At 40.5% G+C, this 22115-nt stretch overlaps 1 protein-coding gene across 2 annotated transcripts in view; it reads left to right on the forward strand.

Annotated features, from left to right (window-relative positions):
• Positions 1 to 20569, forward strand: part of LOC126234383 (sodium-independent sulfate anion transporter-like) — a 337508-nt gene extending 316939 nt beyond the window's left edge. For both annotated transcript variants that reach the window (XM_049943069.1, XM_049943070.1), the window contains exons 10-12: positions 6201 to 6378; positions 18918 to 19061; positions 19652 to 20569. In XM_049943069.1, the coding sequence (XP_049799026.1) occupies positions 6201 to 6378; positions 18918 to 19061; positions 19652 to 19752 (423 nt within the window). In that variant the 3' untranslated portion in view covers positions 19753 to 20569. The remainder of the gene's footprint in view (positions 1 to 6200; positions 6379 to 18917; positions 19062 to 19651) is intronic.
• Positions 20570 to 22115: the final 1546 nt, after the last annotated feature.

Below are 22115 nucleotides of genomic sequence, written 5' to 3' on the forward strand. Positions count from 1 at the left end.
GCCCGCCCAACCTTACTGTTTCTTCCATGTGAGATTCGGGGAGCAAGCTCGCAAATGCCAGTCACTGTGTTCTTACTCAAACTCCAACCGCAGGTAGGCTACGGTGCCACCTCCTGCAATGTAAACAACGGGCACCATCCCACGTTGCACTCCGTTTCGGACAATAACAGTAAGTGTGGTCGAATCTATGTTCGCGATTTACGGTCAGGTGTATGTTTTCTGGTAGACACTGGCACAGACGTCTCTTTGCTGCCGGTTTGCCTAGCAACCAATAAAGTGCAACCACACAAAACAGTAATTCGTGCAGTGAACTTGTCTACCCTACAGTGTTCGGGTTCCACTTTGTATACAGTGAAACTTTCGCCCAAGTGCAAGCTGGAGTGGACGTTTCTAGTGTCAACAATTGAAGAACCTATTCTCGGAATTGATTTCCTCAAGCACTATCAGTTGTCACTAGATTTTGTGCAAAATACTGTGTTTTACCCCTCCCTTAACAAACACATTCCTTTTGCTTCGCCGAGTGACAGTTCGGCTAACACCAAACATGTGTGCTGTGCTAAGAAGTGTGTAAACCTATCCTTGGAGCTGCAATCTTGGAAAAACAAGTGGCTAGTGGAGTGCGCCAAGTCTTCGAAGTTGCGGATGGAACGTAAGGAAATGCTGCTGCATCTCCGCGACATACACCATGAGTTGGCCTCCACACAACAACGCCTCGCGGCACTACAAGCAGACGACTCGTCGGCTACAGACGAGGTCAGTCTGTGCCAATCTGGTGTTCCCGTGCCCGCGCACGTTAACGACAATGTTGTGAACTCTGTAAACTGTGTCAGCACCCCCTTTTGTAATGATAGGGTATGCCCGAGTGCTCATGCTCCTTGCGTTCCGAATGGACAATTAACTTGCCAAGCTCGTGGCAATGAACTATGGCCATCTGCTGTCCGGCCACACCCACTCGTGCCTACAGCGCTCGTAGCGGCATGGCCCGCTACCAAGAACCAGTGTGCCAACCTCGCCCATGTTAACACGTGTGCGGCCTTTACGCAGCCTACGAGTGGGTGGCACACCTGTACTTCCGTGCCCTCAGCGCCACAGCTTGGCCCGTCCGCCACTGCTTGCTCCGCTTCACGGATATCTGACTGTCGTGCCACACCACGTATTGCAGTAGTCACTAATGGCACAGTTCATCGGTTACGTCTAACCGATGGGCCACCCTTATCGCAACGCCCACACCGCCTCAAGCCGGAATTTATGAAAATTTCAAAAGAACAATTGGACGATCTGTTACAAAAGGGAATAATTGAACCTTCTTCCGGTTGCTGGGCTAGTCCTATCCTGTTTGACCAAAAGAAAGACAGTACTTGGCCTATGGTCGGAGACTATAGGCATTTAAATGCCCGCACCATCATTGATAAATATCCGGTTCCACACATCGCAGACTTCAATCATGCACTCGCAGGCGCAAAGTACTTCTCTGTTTTGGACTGTAAGCACACATTTCATCAGATTCCTATGGCTCCGGAGGACATTGAAAAGACTGCCATAACCACTCCCTTCGGGCTGTTCCAATACAAATTTATGCCGTTTGGGTTGAAAAACGCCCCCCAAACATGGCAGCATTTCATCAATCAAACTTTATCCCATCTAGACAATGTTTCGTATACATGGACGACATATTGGTTTTTGCTTCTACTTTAGAACAGAGTAAGGAGCGTGTTCAAGTCGTGACGGATATTTTAGCAGCCGCTGGTATTGAACTGAACAATAAAAAGCCTCAATTGCACCAGTCATCCGTCACGTTCCTAAGTTATGTTGTGTCATCGGACGGTCTGACACCACCACAGGACAAGATCAAGCCTGTTCTCGAGATGCTACGCCCTCAGACCTATAGGGAATTACGCAGGTTCATCAGAACAGTTAATTATTACCGGAAACATTTGCCAGCCTCTTCTGCGGTGCAGGCTCCTCTCACAGATGCTCTCGCTGGCCCACAAACTTCTGGCCCCTGCCAGGTACCATGGACACCAGACATGGACAAGGCATTTAATGAACTCAAACAGCTGTTGGCCTCCGCTGTCACTATTGCTCACCCACGGGCGGACGCCACAATGTTTATCACTACTGACACTAGTGACAATGCTATCGGTGCAGTACTGAGTCAGACATACAACGATATTACGACTCCCCTGCAGTTTTTCTCAAAAAACTAAACAACGCGCAGAAGAAATACTCAGCATTCGACAGAGAATTACTTGCAGTTTACGAGGCCATAAGACACTTCAGAACTGATGTTGAGGAACGAGATTTCTATGTGCTCACTGATCACAAGCCGTTGGTTCCTGCCATAAAAAATCCTGCGGCTGATCCGCCTCCATGACGCTTTCGTCACATTGATTACATCTTGCAATTTACAAATGACATTCGCTACATCCAAGGAGCGGACAATGTGGTCACTGATTTTCTCTCGCGTGTTGGTGCTGTCACAACCTTAATTGACTTAACGGACCTACCTCGGTTGCAATCGGCAGACCCCGATACCATGCAGTTAATTTCAGACCACAGCTCCTCTCTCCAACCGGTACGCTCCACTTTCCCTGGCATATCTGACTTGGTGTGGTATGATGAATTGACTGGTACGTTGCGGCCATTCATTCCTAAGCCCCTTCAACGCCAGGTCTTTGACAAATTACACACATTAGCACACCCCGGTGTCAAAGCTTCCACCCGTCTGGTAACTGAACGGTTTGTCTGGAGAGACATGCGCCGTGACTGTCAGTCTTGGGCAAGGGCATGCATGGTGTGTCAACAGAACAAAGTTTCCAGGCACACTTCTCCACCCCTTGGCTGTTTTGCCCAACTGCCAGGCCGGTTTCACCATGTTCATGTCGACCTCGTAGGCCCTTTGCCCCCCTCCGAGGGTTTCCGTTACTTGTTCACAGCTATTGACAGGATGACTCGGCGGGCTGAGGCTGTGCCTATTCCGAGCATTACCTCCGAGGCAGTAAGTCGAGCATTCTTAGATTCATGGATCTCTAGATTTGGCTCACCTGTTTACCTCACCACTGACCAGGGGCGACAATTCGAGTCTTCAGTTTTCTCTGACTTATGTAAAATGTGTGGTATTGTCAAAATTCATACTTCTGCATACCACCCCCAAAGCAATGGGCTTGTCAAGCGATGGCAACGCACCTTAAAGTCTGCCCTGCGTTGCCATGACTCACTATGGACAGAGGCACTGCCCTTCGTGTTCCTTGGCCTTCGTGCGACTTTCAAGGAAGACCTCAAGGGTTCCGTAGCCGAGTTTGTGTATGGCCAACCTCTGGTTTTGCCTGGAGAATTAGTCACTCCGACCCCACTTCCACGGCCCTCTGAACTCCCTTCACTTCTCGAGCGGGTGCGCTTGCACTGCAGCAAAATTCAGCCGCCACCTCCGGCTGCTCATACACCTTCGCGCGTGTACGTACCGCGCACGCTAGACTCTTGTGAGTACGTGTTTCTCAGAGATGACTCAGTCAAAGCCCTGCTTCAGTCGCCCTACACAGGTCCTTACAAGGTCGTCAAATGCTCTGAGAATAACATGGATCTCCTCACAAAAGACTCTGTAACCATGGCCTCACTCAACCGAGTGAAACCAGCTTTCATTGAGCCTCAGGTGAACCTCCCTGATTCTGCCCCTATTTCTCCCACTCCTGCTTTGAGCGGCCATCCATCTTCCCACACCATGCATTTGGGTATTGATTCTCCACAGCGTGCTTCTCTGCCGAGCACTGCTCCTTCTCCGCGTTCATCTAATTCGAGTGGCCAATCTTTTCAGGGCTTCACTCCTCACAGCCCTCGCAGTCGAACTGCCAACCACTCGGATTCTACCATTGTGTTACCATCTTTGTGTGACAGCTCTTTGTCACACTGTTCAATCCATGTTGGCTCCTCGTTGCCTTCGGTCACGCTCCCTCATCTGTCAGCTGATCGCCCGAGGTTGTCTCCTGCACAGTCCAGTGCACGTGCCATCCCCCTCTTAGCAGATGCTTCCCCCTGCCATGGCTTTCCCACACCTCCCTGCCTCCCTACCATTGCTCATACAGGTGCCATCCAAGAATTCACAACACATGTGCACCCTGATGACATGCATAAATTATCTGTTGTCGTAGATGGCGATACGGTGTGTGTGGTACTCGCGTGTGACAATACTGAGGGAGGAAGTGCAGAATCTTGTGTGGTGCGCCGCTTTAAATTGAGTGGAAGTGCTTCGTGTGGCAATTTGCGTGCCTTTGTTAGGCCTTCTGGCAAGGTGATTCTCTGTCTGCCAGCTGACGAAGTGCTACACCTCCACTCCAGGACGGGACGTCGTCTTCAGCTGCCGGCGTCACTTGCTGACTTCACCGTCGACGTACCGGGTTTCACCCCCTGGTCTCCCACCAGTCGACTGCTTCCGCCTGACACAGAAGAACTGTGCGTTACCTTCCTAACTTCTCACCCCCCCATTCACAGGGACGTACTCCATACTGGGGGGGGGGGGGGCTATGTGGTGTAGAGCGCCATAAATATCGATATTTGTTCTGTGCGCAAGTGTGCTATCTTTGAGGAGAAGGCTTTGGGGCAGGATGTTGGACGCTAACGGCAGTTAGTCTCCGGACTTGTATCTGTATAGAAGTTAAGTGAGAATAAATCTGTATATGAGAGAATTCTAGTTGTTTACCTACAACTATACCATATTCCCTCACTAGTAATAGCATTTCTAGCTGTTTGGAAGAAAAAAGAATACTAACACAGTTTGTAATTCTTTAGAAACATTTTAAAATGTGTGCGGTCACTGTTGCTGTATCTTGATCACTACAAGAACAAATACAACTACTGTGAGTATTGGTAACACATGGTTTAGCATCTCAGGGCTCAACAATGAGTTTTACGGTTGCTTGTTTATGAGCACGCACCATGTGGGAGCTGTTAAATTTGAGTCTACAGATGTTCCCAGTTGTGAACACTCAGTTGGAGGAAGTATCATAAGTTAGCCAAGTAGTGTACTGAATTTTATGTTCACATGTCAGAAGAACATTGAACAGTAATTCACAAATAAGATATGCCACACAAGACTGAAGCAGTAATGAAAAATGAATTTTTTTTTAAGAAGAGCTCTTGACAAGGGATACAATAAACTAACAGTGATGTCTCAATTTGTTGTGCTTACTGAACTCCATTTAACCAATTACCAAATAATACAAATGATGATCCACTCCATTACTCACTAAAAGACAAGTCATCATCAATGAAGTGAGCAAGCCAGGGAACTCAGAAGTGGTAGTTTGTACTGTGCATCAATTATTTGTCTGTGATTTTATAAATCACATATTGTGGTGCAGAAATCAGTACTGACTGACAGAAAATTATTCAGGGTAGTAAATCCTTAGATTTCAGTTTTGATATATAAGTTTGCTTCAGTAGTTGAATGGTATTTGCTAAATTTCTGAATTATGCTCTGAAAATTCTAGACAGTTCATTATATCTTTTGCATCTTGCGTTAGACTCATTTTTTCATCTTTCCTATAGTCTGACAGGTATATTAAATTTCATCATTCCTGGGAGTTGAAACTTTGTATCTGACCTTGTCTCAAGCTCAGATCTCTGCCTTTCATGGGAACTACACTACCATCAGAGCCATCCTGTATGTCTCTTTTACTGGCCCCAAACTTCAATCAGGAAGTATCTCTCTTCTACTGATACTGTTGTCACAGCAAATACTTTCAATAATTTGTCTTGAAAGAACTCATTGAATTAATAGGCAGACCAGGAACACATAGGCCCTGCAGTGGAAGATAAACAGCAGCTATTTAATACAACTGAGGATGAAGTTTTTTTTAATAGTGACTTTATTAATAATTTATAATTTTACATTTAGATTGTATAGCCACAAAAGATACTAAGCAGTACAGTGACAGAAATTTGTTAATTTAGTGTACATATTAAGTTTATGAGAGTTGTTTCTTTTGTTAATGGTATACTTTGACTAATTCCACATTCCTAAAGGTTCTTCTTCTTGATAAACAAACCAATGAAACAAGAGCAGTTAGTTCCAGTCTCCTTTTCACCAACATAGTTCACAGAGCACATCATTGGCAACTTGTAAAATTGTTAATACAGAGCTTGAAATATTTGTATCTGTGTGCAACAATTTTTCACTATTATAAAAATATAATTCCTATTTTCAGTGTCCACCAGCTGGTCCTGAATATTTGCTGGTGAGACCTGGAGCTGGACTGCTTTTCCCAGCAGTTGATTTTCTACGAGATGCTGTTGCCAAAGCAAGTGCCAATTGTGCTGAAGAAAATTTGCCAGTTGTGATTGACTGTCAGCATGTCCAGCATGCAGACTTCACAGCAGCAAGAGGTATGTTTCAAATATCTAATGACATCATTGCCTGGTTTTGTATATTAGAGATGCAAAAAACATCCCCCTATTTTGATCTGCTTTAATTACCACTACCAGTATCTATTGCATTACATAGAGTGATATGCATAGAATTTACAATTCTCAAATTTTGTGCAATTATTTATATTACTAAAATGCTATCCCAGAACCAGTTGCAACTTAGGAGCAACAAAGATTATATTCACAATATTTCATGTAATTATTGACTGAATTTAAATCTTTAAAATGTACTGCTTAAGAGGTATAATGTTATTTTAAAAATTTAACACAATAAGACAAGTATTACAGTTAGAAACTGTGTGTGTGTGTGTGTGTGTGTGTCTTGAGGCATCATACCTGATGGCACACACATACACAAACTTCATTCATACAGTATTTGAGAATGAGAACACTTAGCAACTTCCAGCAGAGATTACACATAATTTCAAATCTTTACCTCCACAAAATTATCAATGCAAAAGAATTTATTGCTTACTACATTTTCACCATTTCCGGCAAAAGATACCTACTCATCATAAAGATGACACATTGAGTTGCAGACGGCAAAAGCTGTTACACTTTCAGCCAAAGCCTTTTTCAGAAAAGGTAAAACACACACACACACATTCATTTCACACAAGTTAGCACACCTCACTCACATATGAAGTATTCCGGTCTCAGCTACCAGAGATGGCCGTCATGCGTGTGCGAGGTGTGCTCACTTGCGTGAATGAATTTGTGTGTGTGTGTGTGTGTGTGTGTGTGTGTGTGTGTGTGTGTGTGTGTGTTTCCCTAGAGCTAAATGTGTAACAGTCTTATCATTATGCCTGTTTGCAACTCAATGTGTCATCTTTACAGTGAGTAGCTATCTACCTTTTTTATTATATTGTTGATATTCCAAACTGGAGTTCCCATTATTTGATTTTAATTTGTTGTTTCTTCACTACTGACCCTATTTACAACACAAATTGCAGACATTATCCAGATATACCACTGGATTTCTTTACCTGCAAAATTACATCACTGTACAAAACATATTTCAGGAGATATTAATTGTAAACATTTAGATGTGTGAAACATTACTTTTGGCTTAAAATGCAATAAAACTTTAATTTATTACTTCTTTACTATGAGCTCTATTTGCAATACACTTTGCAAGCAACATCTACATATATTACAGAATGTGCCTGCAAATTTATATAATTGTACGTCACATTTCTCATGAGATGTTTTGATGTCAAAAACATTTAGATGCATGAAAACTGTACTTTGGTTAAAATGGAGTGCAAAATGTCCTGTTTATATTCGCCCAGTTTTAGCAACTTCCAGCAAACAAAGCATAATTTCAAACCTTTCCTAGGATTTTGCTCACTTACACACTTAAAGGCAAATATTTAACACACTAACTCAGTGATAAAGTAATTGGTCATTTGAGCTGTTTTATACATGGAAATTCACTCATGACACTTCTACAAAAATTTCAGTCTAAATATGTTATGCTAGTGTGTGTGTGTGTGTGCATAGAATAAATTATGGCCATGGAAATAAAAACTGAAGAAATTAATTACGAGAATGAAAGACATAGGCAGTCAGTGTGTTTGGCTAATATGATGAAAAATTATTATCTGGAGAAAACACTGCTTCTTTTTCTTTTCTTTTCCCACCTTCATACCCTTCATGGTTCTTTTTCAATGTAATTCAGGAATCTAATAAGACCAATAAATTAAAGAGATTTTTTTCTGTGCCATCTAGACTGACAAGAGAACCTCTCCATCGCACCCCCCTCAGATTTAGTTATAAGTTGGCACAGTGGATAGGCCTTGATAAACTGAACACAGATCAATTGAGAAAATAGGAAGAAGTTGTGTGGAACTGTGAAAAAATAAGCAAAATATACAAACTGAGTAGTCCATGGGCCACATAGGCAACATCATGGACAATGTGAGCTCAGGAGTGCCGTGGTCTCGTGGTAACGTGAGCAGCTGCTGAACGAGAGGTCCTTGGTTCAAGTCTTCCCTCTAGTGAGAATTTTACTTTCTTTATTTTTGCATAGTTATTATCTGTCCGTTCGTTCATTGACGTCTCTGTTCACTGTAATAAGTTTAGTGTCTGTGTTTTGCGACCGCATCGTAAAACAGTGCGATTAGTAGACGAAAGGATGTGCCTCTCCAATGGGAACCGAAAACATTTGATCGCAAGGTCATAGGTCAACCGATTCCTCCACAGGAAAACACATCTGATATATTCTATATGACACTGGTAACGGCATGTGCGTCACATGACAGGAATGTGTTGTCGACCCACCTAACTTGTACACTTGGCAAATGGGTAAAAAGATTCTTCTACCTTGCCCGATTTAGGTTTTCTTGTGGATGTGATAATCACTCCCAAAAAAGTGATGAAAACATAAGAGTTTGTCACTTAAACTGAAAATAAAAAAATAAACTTTTCACTCTATGGAAGATTTGAACCAAGAACCTCCCATTCCACAGCTGCTCATGTTACCACGAGACCACGGCGCTCCTATGTTCCTAGTGTCCTTGATGTTGCCTATCTTCCCATGAACTACTCAGTTTGTATATTTTTCTTATTTTTTCACAGTTCCACACAACTTCTTCCTGTTTTCTCAATTGATCTGTGTTCAGTTTTTCAAGGCCTATCCACTGTGCCAACTTATAACTAAATCTGAGGGGGGTGCGATGGGGAGGTTCCCTTGTGAGAATCATCCCATCACCCTCTTTGATTTACATACATAGAACTAAAAATATTTTCTTTCACTCACATGATAATGAAAAATACTTTATGGTATACAAAGCATATTTCAATAGCAGTGCAGAGACACATGGAAAATACAGGAAACTGAAATTAAAGCAGATGCTTGCAACCATGAGAATTACTTTGTTTTGGTGCCACACAGTGCTACTACTTTCTGCAAATCATTTTTAGACATAATTATCTGAGATCATCACGCAGGGCATTCTTCAAATCTATGTAATATTTGTGTAGCCTGCTCAAACACTATGTTCCACAGCTCACATTATCAGTTTTAACCCTCAAAGATATAGAGAGATTCAAATTATACATTATATTAAAGTTGGCTCCACATAGAATGCCTTTTGTGCTGTTCATTAATAATGAACTATAATTCAACAATGTGATGAAGACAGTCAGTCTTCAATTGGCATGCATAATTTCATTGACATTCCTGACAAGAGCATTGTTGGTAGATGTCAAAGGCCATACCGAATGAGGGTCATCTTTAATTTCTGTCTGGCCATTTTTAAATCATGTGAACCATTTGTAAGACCAAGTACAGCTTAAGTACTCATCACCACTGGCTTCCTGCATCATTTGGTACTTCTCTGTGTTCTATAAAAGTTTTCTTGAGTGTTACACCAAATTTAATGCAGATGAGCTGCTCCTCTAACTCTGCCATTGTGAAATTTGTAAACTGTGCAACACAGTGTTCTGCTCAACACAGCACTGAACAATGAAATTTCTGGCAGTTACACATTTAACACTGCCATGTGCAGGTATGCCAACCACATTTCGCTTCAACACACCATTGGTGCGAAATTACAAATGTTCTGAAATTTTTTGAACAGACCTCGTATACCACATGGACAATATATACATCATATCTGGGTAATGAATATCTTATTTTATGTGAAAATGACTTTCATTATTTATCATAAATAATATTTTGGTTATAAACCCAAACATTGGTTTGATGCAGTTATTCATTCATATTACTTGCTAGTATCCTATTCATTTCAGCTTAATTGTTCCTTTCTCATCATCATTAATCTTCCTTCTATCCTTCATAACTCTCCTAATTTGATATTCTGGTGTTAACGTAAATTACAACATGTCATGGACTATCACTGTGCTAATCTTGGGTTCAACTCTTTGCCACATGAGTGACATTTGTGAGAAATGCACAAATGTGCACCTGTCACATGCATACAGACAACACAGCACAATCAAATACTACACTAGTATATTCTATCCCACAATGGCATGGAATCCTGTAAAAATATAGTCATGTCAGGCAATAACTGCACTGAACAGAATAGAATAGAACAGAATACTTATTCAACAATATTAGGAAAAGGTTAAATTGCTACTTTCAGTAAGGATGACACATAGACTTGCAGACAGGCTCAACAAAAAGTCTAGCTCAGACCAGAATTCCAGTCATGGAAGTTAAACACAATGCGTTTAGCAGCATGTTCAGCAACTGGATGGCCCAGTTGACTCTTGGCCAGAGTTTATCAGTGGCCATTCATGTGGGTAGACAGCTTGTTGGTTGTCATGTCCATGTAGAAAGCAGACCAGTGGTTTCAGCTTAGTTTGTAGATCACATGACTGCTTTCACAGGGGGCATTGCCTTTGATGGGATAGGTAACGCATGTTACATGACCAAAGTAGGTGGTGGTGTGAGGATGTATGGGACAGGTCTTCCATTCAGGTCTGTTGCAGTGATATGAGCCAGGAGACAAGGGACTGGGAGCAGGGGTGGAGTAGGGATGGTCAAGGATGTTGTGTAGGTTTGGTGGGTGCCAAAATACCTCTGTGAAAGCGGTGAGAAGGATAGTGAGTAGGGTGTTCCTCTTTTTGGGGCATGATGAGAGGTAGTCAAAACCCTGGCAGAGAATGTGATTCAGCTGCTCCAGTCCTGAGAAGTACTGGTTTATCAGGGGAATGCTCCTTGATGGCTGAACAGTGGGAATAAGGGAAGGGGTAAGGGACTGGAGAGAGAAGGCACAGGACTTCTGTTTCTGAAGACAGCTAGAAGTGTAATTTTAGTCTATAAATCCCTCATTGAGACCCTTGGTATATTTGGAGAGGGACTTCTAATCACTACTGATCTGATGTCCATGACTGGCTGGTCCATGACTTGGTATGGAATGGGTGACAGCTGGAGCTGTTGAATTGGAGGTATTGCTCATGGCTGGCAGGTTTCATTGGACAGAGGTACTAATGTAGCCATCTTTGAGGCTGAGGTTGACATACAGGAAGGTGGCTTGTTGAGCTGAGAGAGCCAGGTGAAGGGAATGGGGGAGAAGGTGTTTAGGTTCTGGAGAAATGTGAATAGGATGGTCTCAGCCTCAGCCCAGATCACAAAGATGTTATCAATGAATCTGAACCAGGTGACAGGTTTGCAGTTTGCCCTTTGAAGCATCCACCTTTGTGATCTCCTTTTATCACTGCATTATTCATCAGGTGGATCTACACTGGAAAGTATTTGCTGGAATCCAAATCTGTGACCACCATGCACTGAACATAGTCAACAAGAGCTTGAGAGCAGAAGCAAAGGTCAGTTGCTGAAGAAGACCCTACAGACGTAGATAAACATGTGATCTGACCATAATTCAAGAGTGACATATGTCCTCTAAAAGGTACAGTCTCTCAAAGACTCAACCCCTAGGGCATGTGATAGTTGAGCCTCATAGTACACTGTGTGCATTAAAGTTTCCCAATACAAGGAAAGGATAGATGAGTTCCTTGAAAAGCTCTTTGAGTGCATCTTCATTGAGAGAATCATGTGGTGAAGATATAGAGAACACTTTGTGATCTTAATAGTTGTTAGAACTTCCACTGCAACTACGTGTATGTCCATGGTAAGTGGGACTGATGGGGAGTGGTGTCTGTTGCTGACAAAAACAGCACACTTAGCACAGGGTTTGCCAGTGACATTGAAATTAGTTTTTTGTAAGCAGATAAATATTAGTTCTCCTATCCAAGAGCTTCAGTTCTTCTACATGCAATCTGAATCTGTTTAAGTTCCACTTCAGTATGGAATTCCCTGTGGATACCACTGTTTAGTGGGTATTTTCCTCCTCTCTCAGCAGGGGTGATTTACAAAGGAGGTCAGGTGAAATGTAAGGTTGAATTGTGCTGTCTGGTTTCTCCATGGTATATTAATGTCTTTGAGACTAAAATAATCATCAAAAGGGAAAATGCTTGCTGAGCTGATGGTTTATCTGGTGCTTTCTTTTGTTCTGATTGGCTTTTTTGTGCATTTTTCCTTACTCATTGGAGATGTTGGGTGTATTAGTAAAGGTGATGGTTCACTGGGTCTCTGTTATGCCTTTTTATGTGGATCAGTTTCTAAAACTTTCATTGATGACTACAGAATGGTTTTGGAGCCATGTGTTGTTTTCATCTACAGGTACATCAAGTGCAGGTATTTGTACTCGATTCTGATGTCTGAGTTTGTATTGAGGCATTACTTTTGGTTATGGGTTTCTGAAGAGCTGATTGCAAAAGTAGTAACAAATGATAAAGGTTGCAGTGCTATAAAAGCCGTTTTAGCTTCACCGTAGGGGATTCCTCTGGTAACCTTCAGCTCCTGAATGTTTCTTTCCTCACTATGAACTCTGCCCTTTCTGTGCTAGATCATGTGATCATCAAAACAGTTTATACATTTCAGAGGAAGTGTACAAGATTCACCATATTTGTAGACTGGGCCAAATTTTTGGTATTTAAAGCAGCACTTAGGATTGGGGACAAATGGTTGAGCTTTATGAATGGATATATTCTACAAGAATATTTTCACATAATTCTGGTATAATGAAGGTTAAGTAATGTTTCTGTTTTTCCAGCATTTTTTCCCATAGTTTATAACTTCCATGACATCTACATTTTTCCATTCCTCTAATTATTATACCAACTAGAGAAAACATTCCTACCTACCAAAACCACAGACCACTGATCTGTTTCAGGTTCATTGATGATGTATTCATGACCTGGACTCAGGGCCAGGGCACTCATTCCTTCACAACCTCAACCCCTTCTCTCCCATCTACTTCACTTGCTCCTTCTTAACCCAGCTTGCCACTTTCCTGGCTGTTGACCTCTTCCTCCTCCTCTTTGAGGGCTCCATGCACACCTCTGTCCACAGCCCTCCAAACACCAACAGTACCTGAATTTCATCAGTAGCCATCCATTCCACACCAAAAACACCGTCACAGACATCCTAACCACCAAGGTGCAGCATATCTGCAGTGATGGCAGTATGCTGAAGCTCTCACAAAATCATTCACAGACAAACACTGTCCCATAGTCTGTAAGCAGATTTCCCATCCCATATCACCACATACCCCAAATCCTCCCACCACCCCCAAGAATCAGCTACAAAGGAGCACCCCGCTCATCATGCAATACCACCCCAGACTGTAGCAACTGAAACAAACCATTCATCAGGGCTTTGGTTATCTATCATCATGCCCCAATATGAGGGACATCCCACCCAGGATCCTTCCCACCCCTCCTAAAGTGATATTCTGTCACCCACCCAAACTCCACAACATTCTAGTCCATCCCTACGCCACTCTCAACCCTAACACCTTGCAATAGGGATCATATCTCTGTGGAAGGCCCCGGTGCAAGATCTACCCAAATCACCTACCCAGCACTTCCTTTTCCAGTCCTGTCATGGGCTTATCCTACCCAATCAGAGGCTGGGCCACCTGTGAAAGCAGCCATGTTGTGTACCAACTCTGCTGAAATCACTGCTCAGCATTTTGTATTGGTATAATTACCAAACAGCTGTCCACTGGGATGGATGCCCACTGCCAAACTATAGCAAAGAGCAAAGTGGACCATCCTGTTGCACAAAATGCAGCTGGACATAACATGCTTGATTTCAATGACTGCTTCACAACCCAAGCCATGTGGATCCAAACCTCCACCAGCAGCTTTGATAAACTGTGCAGATGGGAGTTATCCTTACAAAACATTCTCTACTCCCAAAATCATCCCACCTCAACATATGGCAACTTCCTATACCCACACCCTCCACCCTAAGTTTTCACCCTCTCTATCCTATCACCTCCTCCGAACTCACATCCCCTCACCCTCACTGTGCACTGCTCTCTTTTAATGCACCCAACGATCTTTTCCCCTTCTCTCTTCCTGTCCTTTCAACGTCCTTTCAGCTCCCTTTTTTCCCTTTCCTCCCTCCCCCACAACCTCTGACACTGCACCTGATAGCCTTGTCTCCCACCTCTAGTCCCTGCATGCTATGTCAGGCAGCACAGTTCCCTATTCCCCCACCCACATACGTCTACTCCTCCCACTTCCCCACTCCACTATGGATTATTACTCCCATTCAACACATTTCAGTTTCAGCCTGGCCTAAGCAGCCAGAGATAGCACTCATGTATTTGTGAGGAGTGATTGCTTTTGTGAAAGCATGTGTGATTTTCTTCTCTGATGAAGGCTTTGGCCAAAAGCTTAATATGAAACTGTCTTTTCATTGTGCCTGTCTGAAATTCAGTGTCTCATCTTTACAGTGAGTAGCAATCTATTATTTCCACAATGTTCGTAGGATAAATATTTACATTGAACCATTTGTAACTCTGTTCCACATTTCTCTTGTCTGTGCCTATTATGGACAGCTCTTTTTCTGTACTCTTGTGTAATAACCAAACATCACAGTTTTTGAGACCTCCAACATCCCATATAAATTGCTTATGAAGGTTGAGAACAGAAGCAGGCCTAGCACTGAACCTTGCTTACCACTATATTTAATGTTTCCCCCAGTCTGAGTTTAGTTTTTTCATGTGATAGCACTTCATAATGTGACTGTTTTCTGTTCTTAAGATATGACTCCAGCTATGAAAAGGGAACTCCTGTACCCTTATAGCATTTTAGCCTCCCTAGGAGATTTACATTATCTATACAATTATAAGCCTTTTAAGTTCACAGAAAGTGGCAATAGGATTTTTTTTATTATTTAGTTCTACCAGAACAGAATTTGTAGGCTGTTACACTGTAGACAAGCCTTTACAGAAATCTAACTTAGATGATTTATTGGCAGAAAAGTGCTTCTATGTTATAAGATACAGTACTTCCTATAAAAATGTTGAGGACACAGGAAGGAAGGACATGGAACTAAAATTAGTCCTCACTTGCTTATCTCCACTTGTATAAATGGGTATTACTACTGCATACTTCAGTTTTTCAGGAAATATTTTTTGACTCATTGACTGATTACAAAGTAATTAATTCCATGGATGGAGGAGGCAGTGGGTGGGGGCTAGGGAGGGGGGGGGGGTTCTGTCAAGACAGCACAAGACTACAAGATTTTCATACTTGAGTTGAAATACTGTCGTAACAAGGAGAGTTACTGCTTTTTAGTAGCCCAATGATTTTTGTGATCTCTCTAACAGATGATTTGGCAAAACATGTCTGCTGATGGAGTATGTCAAACCTGTTTAAGTAAATCTAATGGAACTGGTTTCATTATCCATTTTCCCTGTATTTTCAACTGCTGGTATATTATTATTATAATTACTGATAGAAAGAATTCATTAAAATTTAGTGCCCAATGATCTGTATTTGTCAATGGTTGTATCACTGCTACTGTCATCAGAGAGGGGAATATTGTCTGCTATAGTGAGTTTATTTTTTTAATGGCTAATAATGTTCTGAACTGCCTTCACTTAGTTTTTGTAGTTTTGATTATTATTTTTTTTTTTTTTTTTTTTTTTTTTTTTTTTTTTTTTTTTTTTTGTGAAGTACATGTTTTCTGGAATACCAAGTGCAGAATTTTGCTGTATTGCCTAATAGAACATTTGTAAGTGTTAATCAGTGATAGTCTTCCACAATAAAGCAAACTCTCCCTTCCCAGTACAATAAACTTTGAGCCCAAATGGTAGACATTCCCTCTCTCAGCTTCCATTCTAATTGTCTCTGATCTGATGTAAAAGAAAACTTGATTCATAATGTCACAAGAATCACAAAAATATTTTGAGAGAAGACTCAAACTCTCTTCTCCTGAATGTCATTACTAAACCTCTAAACATTGTTCATCCAATAAATTATCTCTGATAGTATAACACTTATTATTTTATGAAACTGTTCTTCACCTTCTTAGCTAAACTTGATTGATGGGAATTATTTGTTGCTATCACAGCTGCATTGTCTGATAAATCATTTACTATGAGGATCACATTTGGTTCATTACAGACTGTTTACTATGTCCTTTTCTTCTCATTGCCAAATGTTGGGGGGAACAAACCAAAGCAGAACATCAGCAAATGTAATGGCAGTTGAACAGTATTATCCAAAATGAGAACTCCACAGAAATAAATTCCCAGTTCTTTCTACTATGTTTTATTAATAACTTCTCTAACTATGGGTCAAATCGACAGCAGAATAAAATGACAGTACTTCACTCCTAAGTAAAGAAATCTGGTGAGTACTTGATATATTGCTGTACATCTGTATTCAAGCAAGCTTAAGAGTGAACAGTGTATGTAAAACAAAACAAAGCCAGATGAACTTGGTCTTTTCCATTTGCCACCACAATAGACTGGAAATTATGGCTCCTAAACAATCCTGTATATTCAACAGATGAGTTTCTAGATTTAGTACACTCGTATGATGGAAGACCATCTATCTAAAAATATATGTAATCTCAGGTCTTAGACTGTGTCACAAACTGTAAATATTTGAATGTCAGAGATGAATACTGTTACAAACTGTAGACTCCTTAATCTAAGTATGGCAATAACAACTTTTTTTCTGTGTAGTCCACATATGTAACTCTGTTCTCTCAACTAAATTTAGAAAAAGTTGTGTAGATAAAAGTGCCAGCCAATAATATGTAACCCTAGTAAGTAAGGCTCTGACTTATCCAGAAGACTGGAACAAAAAAACCTTTTTTTGTAATCAGATGATGTTGGATCAAAATAATATATATACAAAGATGATGTGACTTACCAAATGAAAGTGCTGGCAGGTCGACAGACACACAAACAAACACAAACATACACACAAAATTCAGTTGCCTCATCAGGAAAGAGGGAAGGAGAGGGAAAGACGAAAGGATGTGGGTTTTAGGGGAGAGGGTAAGGAGTCATTCCAATCCCGGGAGCGGAAAGACTTACCTTAGGGGGAAAAAAGGACGGGTATACACTCGCACACACACACATATCCATCCACACATATACAGACACAAGCAGACATCTCACAAGCAGACATATTTAAAGACAAATGTCAATTGTTGGTCAATTGGTTTCAGCCGCTCTCAGTCCTGAGAATAATTTGAGTGTGAGAAGTTTCTTGAAGGGCAGTAACTTCAGGAACTTCATTATGAATAGATTGAAAATTTACTGATAAAATTTTGATAGTCAAAGTGTCTTCACTCTGAATGTGGTCTGATTTTGCTATCTGTGAGCTACCCAAGCAGCTGCTTTCACTGACCTATCAAGGGGAGTCCTACAATTCTCTACCCAATAATGCAGGTCCAGAAACCCACAGCCAAGACCATCACAGGGACAATGAAGCCTTTAGTTAGCTCCAAACCAAAGGATCCCAATCAATTCTGGGACCAATGCTGCAAATTGTGAGCTCTGCTAGGAGTGAGGCCAGCAGTCTTCACCACCTCCACCATCTGCCTATATGAGCTGAGGGTAGCCTCTGAACCCAAACAAAAGGCATCATTGGTGGTGATGTGAGCCACAACTTGCCAACAATTGCATCCTGAATGCTCAATAGCTGTAGGCAAGACCTTCTCCACATCTCATATGAGGCCCCCCAGCAGGTATACTGAGAACACATTGGCTTTCTTTCAGGCCCTGAACACTGTATGCCTAAATGGCTCCATAATGTGCCTAATGGTGGTGCTCCCAATAACTAGTAAACCCCTTCCCTAGTGTGCCTGCTCAGGCCCTGTTGGAGGACCCCACGCATGGGGAGATGGGCAAGGCCAGACAGCCAACCTTCCTTCTGGCCCTCCACCTCAAGCGACATGAACATGTTACTACCTGCCACCCATCCTCTTGTGAGGGAAGATCCACTACATTGGACACATTGTGAGGTGCTTTGTCAGCAGAGCCAATAGGTGAAACAATCAACACTTGAGGTGTCTCATGCAACTGTGCCACTGCTACATCCTGAAGCAGCAGGTTCAAAATGGCTGACCATAGCCAAAAGCACAATTAGCTGTTTGTGAACAGTGGCCATGTCTTCTTGCATCCACACACAGCATGCACAGATCCAACCCATCCCAGTTTTACTAACTTCAGAATTGATTATATATTTTATTGTAATCACCATCGAAACATATATCATGGTGATTCCTTTCTGATTTTATTTTATTCTTGGTATATTATGCTGGGTGTAGGCAGTTGTTTCTTACCTTTACCATTCTTTTTATATGAAATTTAATAACCTAAATACAGATTGCTTGCAACACTTTCTTATTTCATACTAACCTGCAATTTTATTTCACAGTACAAAATGTAAATGAGGTAAAAGGCAGAGGATTTCCATGCAATTTTGTGAATACATTTAAAGACAAATTAAGTGCTATAATGAACTGCTTGAAAAAAATAAATTTTAGTCACTGTTATCATTTTTGTATGTCGTTGCACTGAAGTGCACATTAACATTTTGTGGGAGGGTATGACATGTTATCAGATATTTCAAATACTCTTTGCTTAATCAGTCCTACATTCTGCAAGAAGAAGATGGAACACTGGTATTCACTTGTAATGTTGCAGGTATCAGAGCTCTAGCAGCTGATCTTAGCCGTCGTGGTCATCACTGTGTATTTCACAGATTGCGACCAGATGTTTCAGATGTACTGGGAGTTACTGACACACAGTGCTCTTCCACAGAGGAAGAACTTCACACTATTTTGCAAGGTGGGTACTCTGAAACAATATCATATTCAAATGTTTCTGTTTGTGTTAACTAGAATCACACAATTCCATAGAATAGGAACACAAGTAGAATATGGGTCTCTTTAATAACTACTGAAATCTAAGCATTGTAATTTTTGTGAGTTCAGGAATTTGACATCCATGCTTTTCCACTTGGATATTCACTGAAATTATTTTTCTCTGTATAATAAACCTGATACTTCATATGTTGGTACCTGAGGAAGGAAAATATCTTCCAACTAGTTATAAAATCCAGAATTCCTCATAATGAACTGTGGCAAAATATGAAATTTAGAGCACTCATAAACAAGTGTGTAGAACTAGCGTACTACAGAAGAGAGTATGCAGGGGGTGCCACAGATATGTGTTCTTCTTACAGTTTTTTTTCATTTTTGGAAAAAGGTCACATCACAAAAGCACATGTCAGATGGATCAGCAATTGGTCTGGTACTTTATAACCACCACACCTGCACTAACAGCAGCCTATTATTGTCACAGAGTGCAAGGAGGGAGCAGTATGTTTAAGAATTTGAGAATATAACAGTTAATTGTAACATATCTATCTTTTACAGGTCTCTATGATGCTGATGCCACTGTTTTGCAAATAAAGGATCCAGACAATTCGTCCAGCCAAGCAACTTTGGTCAGTAATCATAATACCACAAAACTGTGAGAAAAAAATCCTATCTTCCCTGCTTATTAACTCACAGCCAAAGATTCACAGCAGTTTCACTGCAAAAAGTAAGCTGATCAGTTGCAATGGATCTGTTTTGTTTGCTTGTAGCTACATACACAAAAATGAAATGAGGCTGAAATTCATTGGCAGGCAACAAGAAACGGTTGAATTGTCTGTGCTCAGTAAGCAAAGTACAATAGAAGATTTGCATTTGTGTTTTTCACAGTAAGTTTGAATATGGAAATCAGTGTCCATTTATTTACACATTGTCACTATCAGATTTTCAGTCAGTCTTGTGTAATCAATCAACTGCTGCTAACAAGTATCCAATCACGTAAGTCCAAGAACTCTCAAGCGTATGCTCACAATACATGTAACAGGAAGACTACTGAAAGTGTTTAGAAAGAGGATATGGTGGTCTATATGCAACACTAACTATCTAATACTGTGTAAATAGATGATCTTTAAGTGAGAGGATGGATCTATCATTCATCGATGTTGTAGTGTTGTGAAGGCAGTCATTTTAGAGCAGAGGGAAGAGAAGGATAGCTATAATATACAGTCTCACAACTGCAGTATGTGCTTTAATCTGTTTCTGAATACCTGTAGGTATGCCTAAGCAGGAGTCAACTAGCAGTTATAAGTGACATACAATATGTAAGTGATGAGTGAGAGTGGCATCAGATGGCAATTAAGACTATTTCAAGCAGCATAATTGAGTGAGAAAATATAAATCTTAGTCATTCTTCATTATGTGAGAAGAGATGGAAAATATTTGTAAAGCAACTGAATAAAATCATAATTTAACAACTGAGGAACATTTCTAGCTGTTGACATTATTAATGTCCTTTTTGCTTGAAATCATCACCTGGAGATAGGATTTTCACTAGTCATGCAAAAGATGAATGGAGAAGTAATTGGCAGCTCATCATCAAGAATATGAATACTAAAATTATGATGAAAGTGAAATATATGTGTTATGTTCTTGTGACATTGACACTTAAGACTTAGCACTATGATATTTCATATGTCTACATACCATGGAGCCTGTAATTATTGTCGTAAATGTCGGTCACAACCGAGCAGTCTTCCTTTAGTGTATGTCTAGTTTCTAAATATGCCTCATTTTTTAAAAATAATTCTTTAACTGTGAGAACCTCTGCTGGAACCTACTGAACATTAAAAATCTTAATTGGGGGGCATTGGTTATTCAGTTACTGCAATGAAAATGTTTAAATTATTGTAATTTGACATAAAATAAGTTCATTATTGACATGCAGCAACATCTATGTTTTATACTGTAACTAGCTTCATATTCATTTTCATCAACATAGGGAGCCTCTTTCAGCACTATTTACTTAATGTTCCTATTTGAAAGTTTTAGTACTAGACATGTATCCAAATATATTTCAGCACTAAGTTATTTATGCTTAAGTTTCACAGATGTGAACCATGTGACTGTGATTTTGTAATTAAATTTGTGTGAAAATTTGAATAGCACTGTTGTCTTTCTTTTTTTTTTCTTATACAAAACCAGAAGCACCAAATCCAAATAATTACTTCCTTGTTTCAGTAAATAAAGTTAAGCTCATAATGACAATTTTAAGAAATTAACAAAACCTTCCAAAGGCTAGCTGAAGTTAAATTCAATTCAATTCAATTCAATTTTTATTATCACATAACATGCCTTATACAATCAAAGATTGTGACATAGGTGACTTATCAGTTTTACACTATATATAACAATACTAAAAATAGACAATAAACTAATAATATACATGGTGTAACATCTTCAACGAGGTATTTTAATTGGCAAGATAATGTGACTTCAGCAATAACGGTATTCTGTAGCTGAAGTATTTCTTCCAAAGTGAGAAGATATTAGATCATAATCAATTAATTAAAAATACACACACACACTAACACTAGTCATATATTCTGTAATTGTTGCTAAGGTGTCATCGCACCTATCACAGTAGGTGTATGTGATGCTTATTAAAATAATTAAAGCTGTACAAAATAAGAACTCAGGAGGTGTATAATGCCACTAGACATGTAAATCATGAAATTTGTCTACTGGGAAACAGGTAATTTTCACTTCTCAAAGTAAATTCAAATACATTTTTTCACATAATCAAATGGAGTATGACACAATTAATTACTATTACCCAGTTAGGACTACTAACTCCAGTTTATTATTATTTGAATCAGTATAAGTTATCTAGCTGTCAGATACAAGTGATTGGAAAATACCGATGAAGTAATTGTATACCACCACATCTTCCGTACTAATAAGGAAAATCTCAGTGATGAAGATTTCTCCCTCTGTGAAGATTTGAACATTGAGTGTCATTACTATA

Source organism: Schistocerca nitens, chromosome 2 (assembly GCF_023898315.1).
Source record: "Schistocerca nitens isolate TAMUIC-IGC-003100 chromosome 2, iqSchNite1.1, whole genome shotgun sequence".
Lineage (NCBI taxonomy): Eukaryota > Metazoa > Arthropoda > Insecta > Orthoptera > Acrididae > Schistocerca > Schistocerca nitens.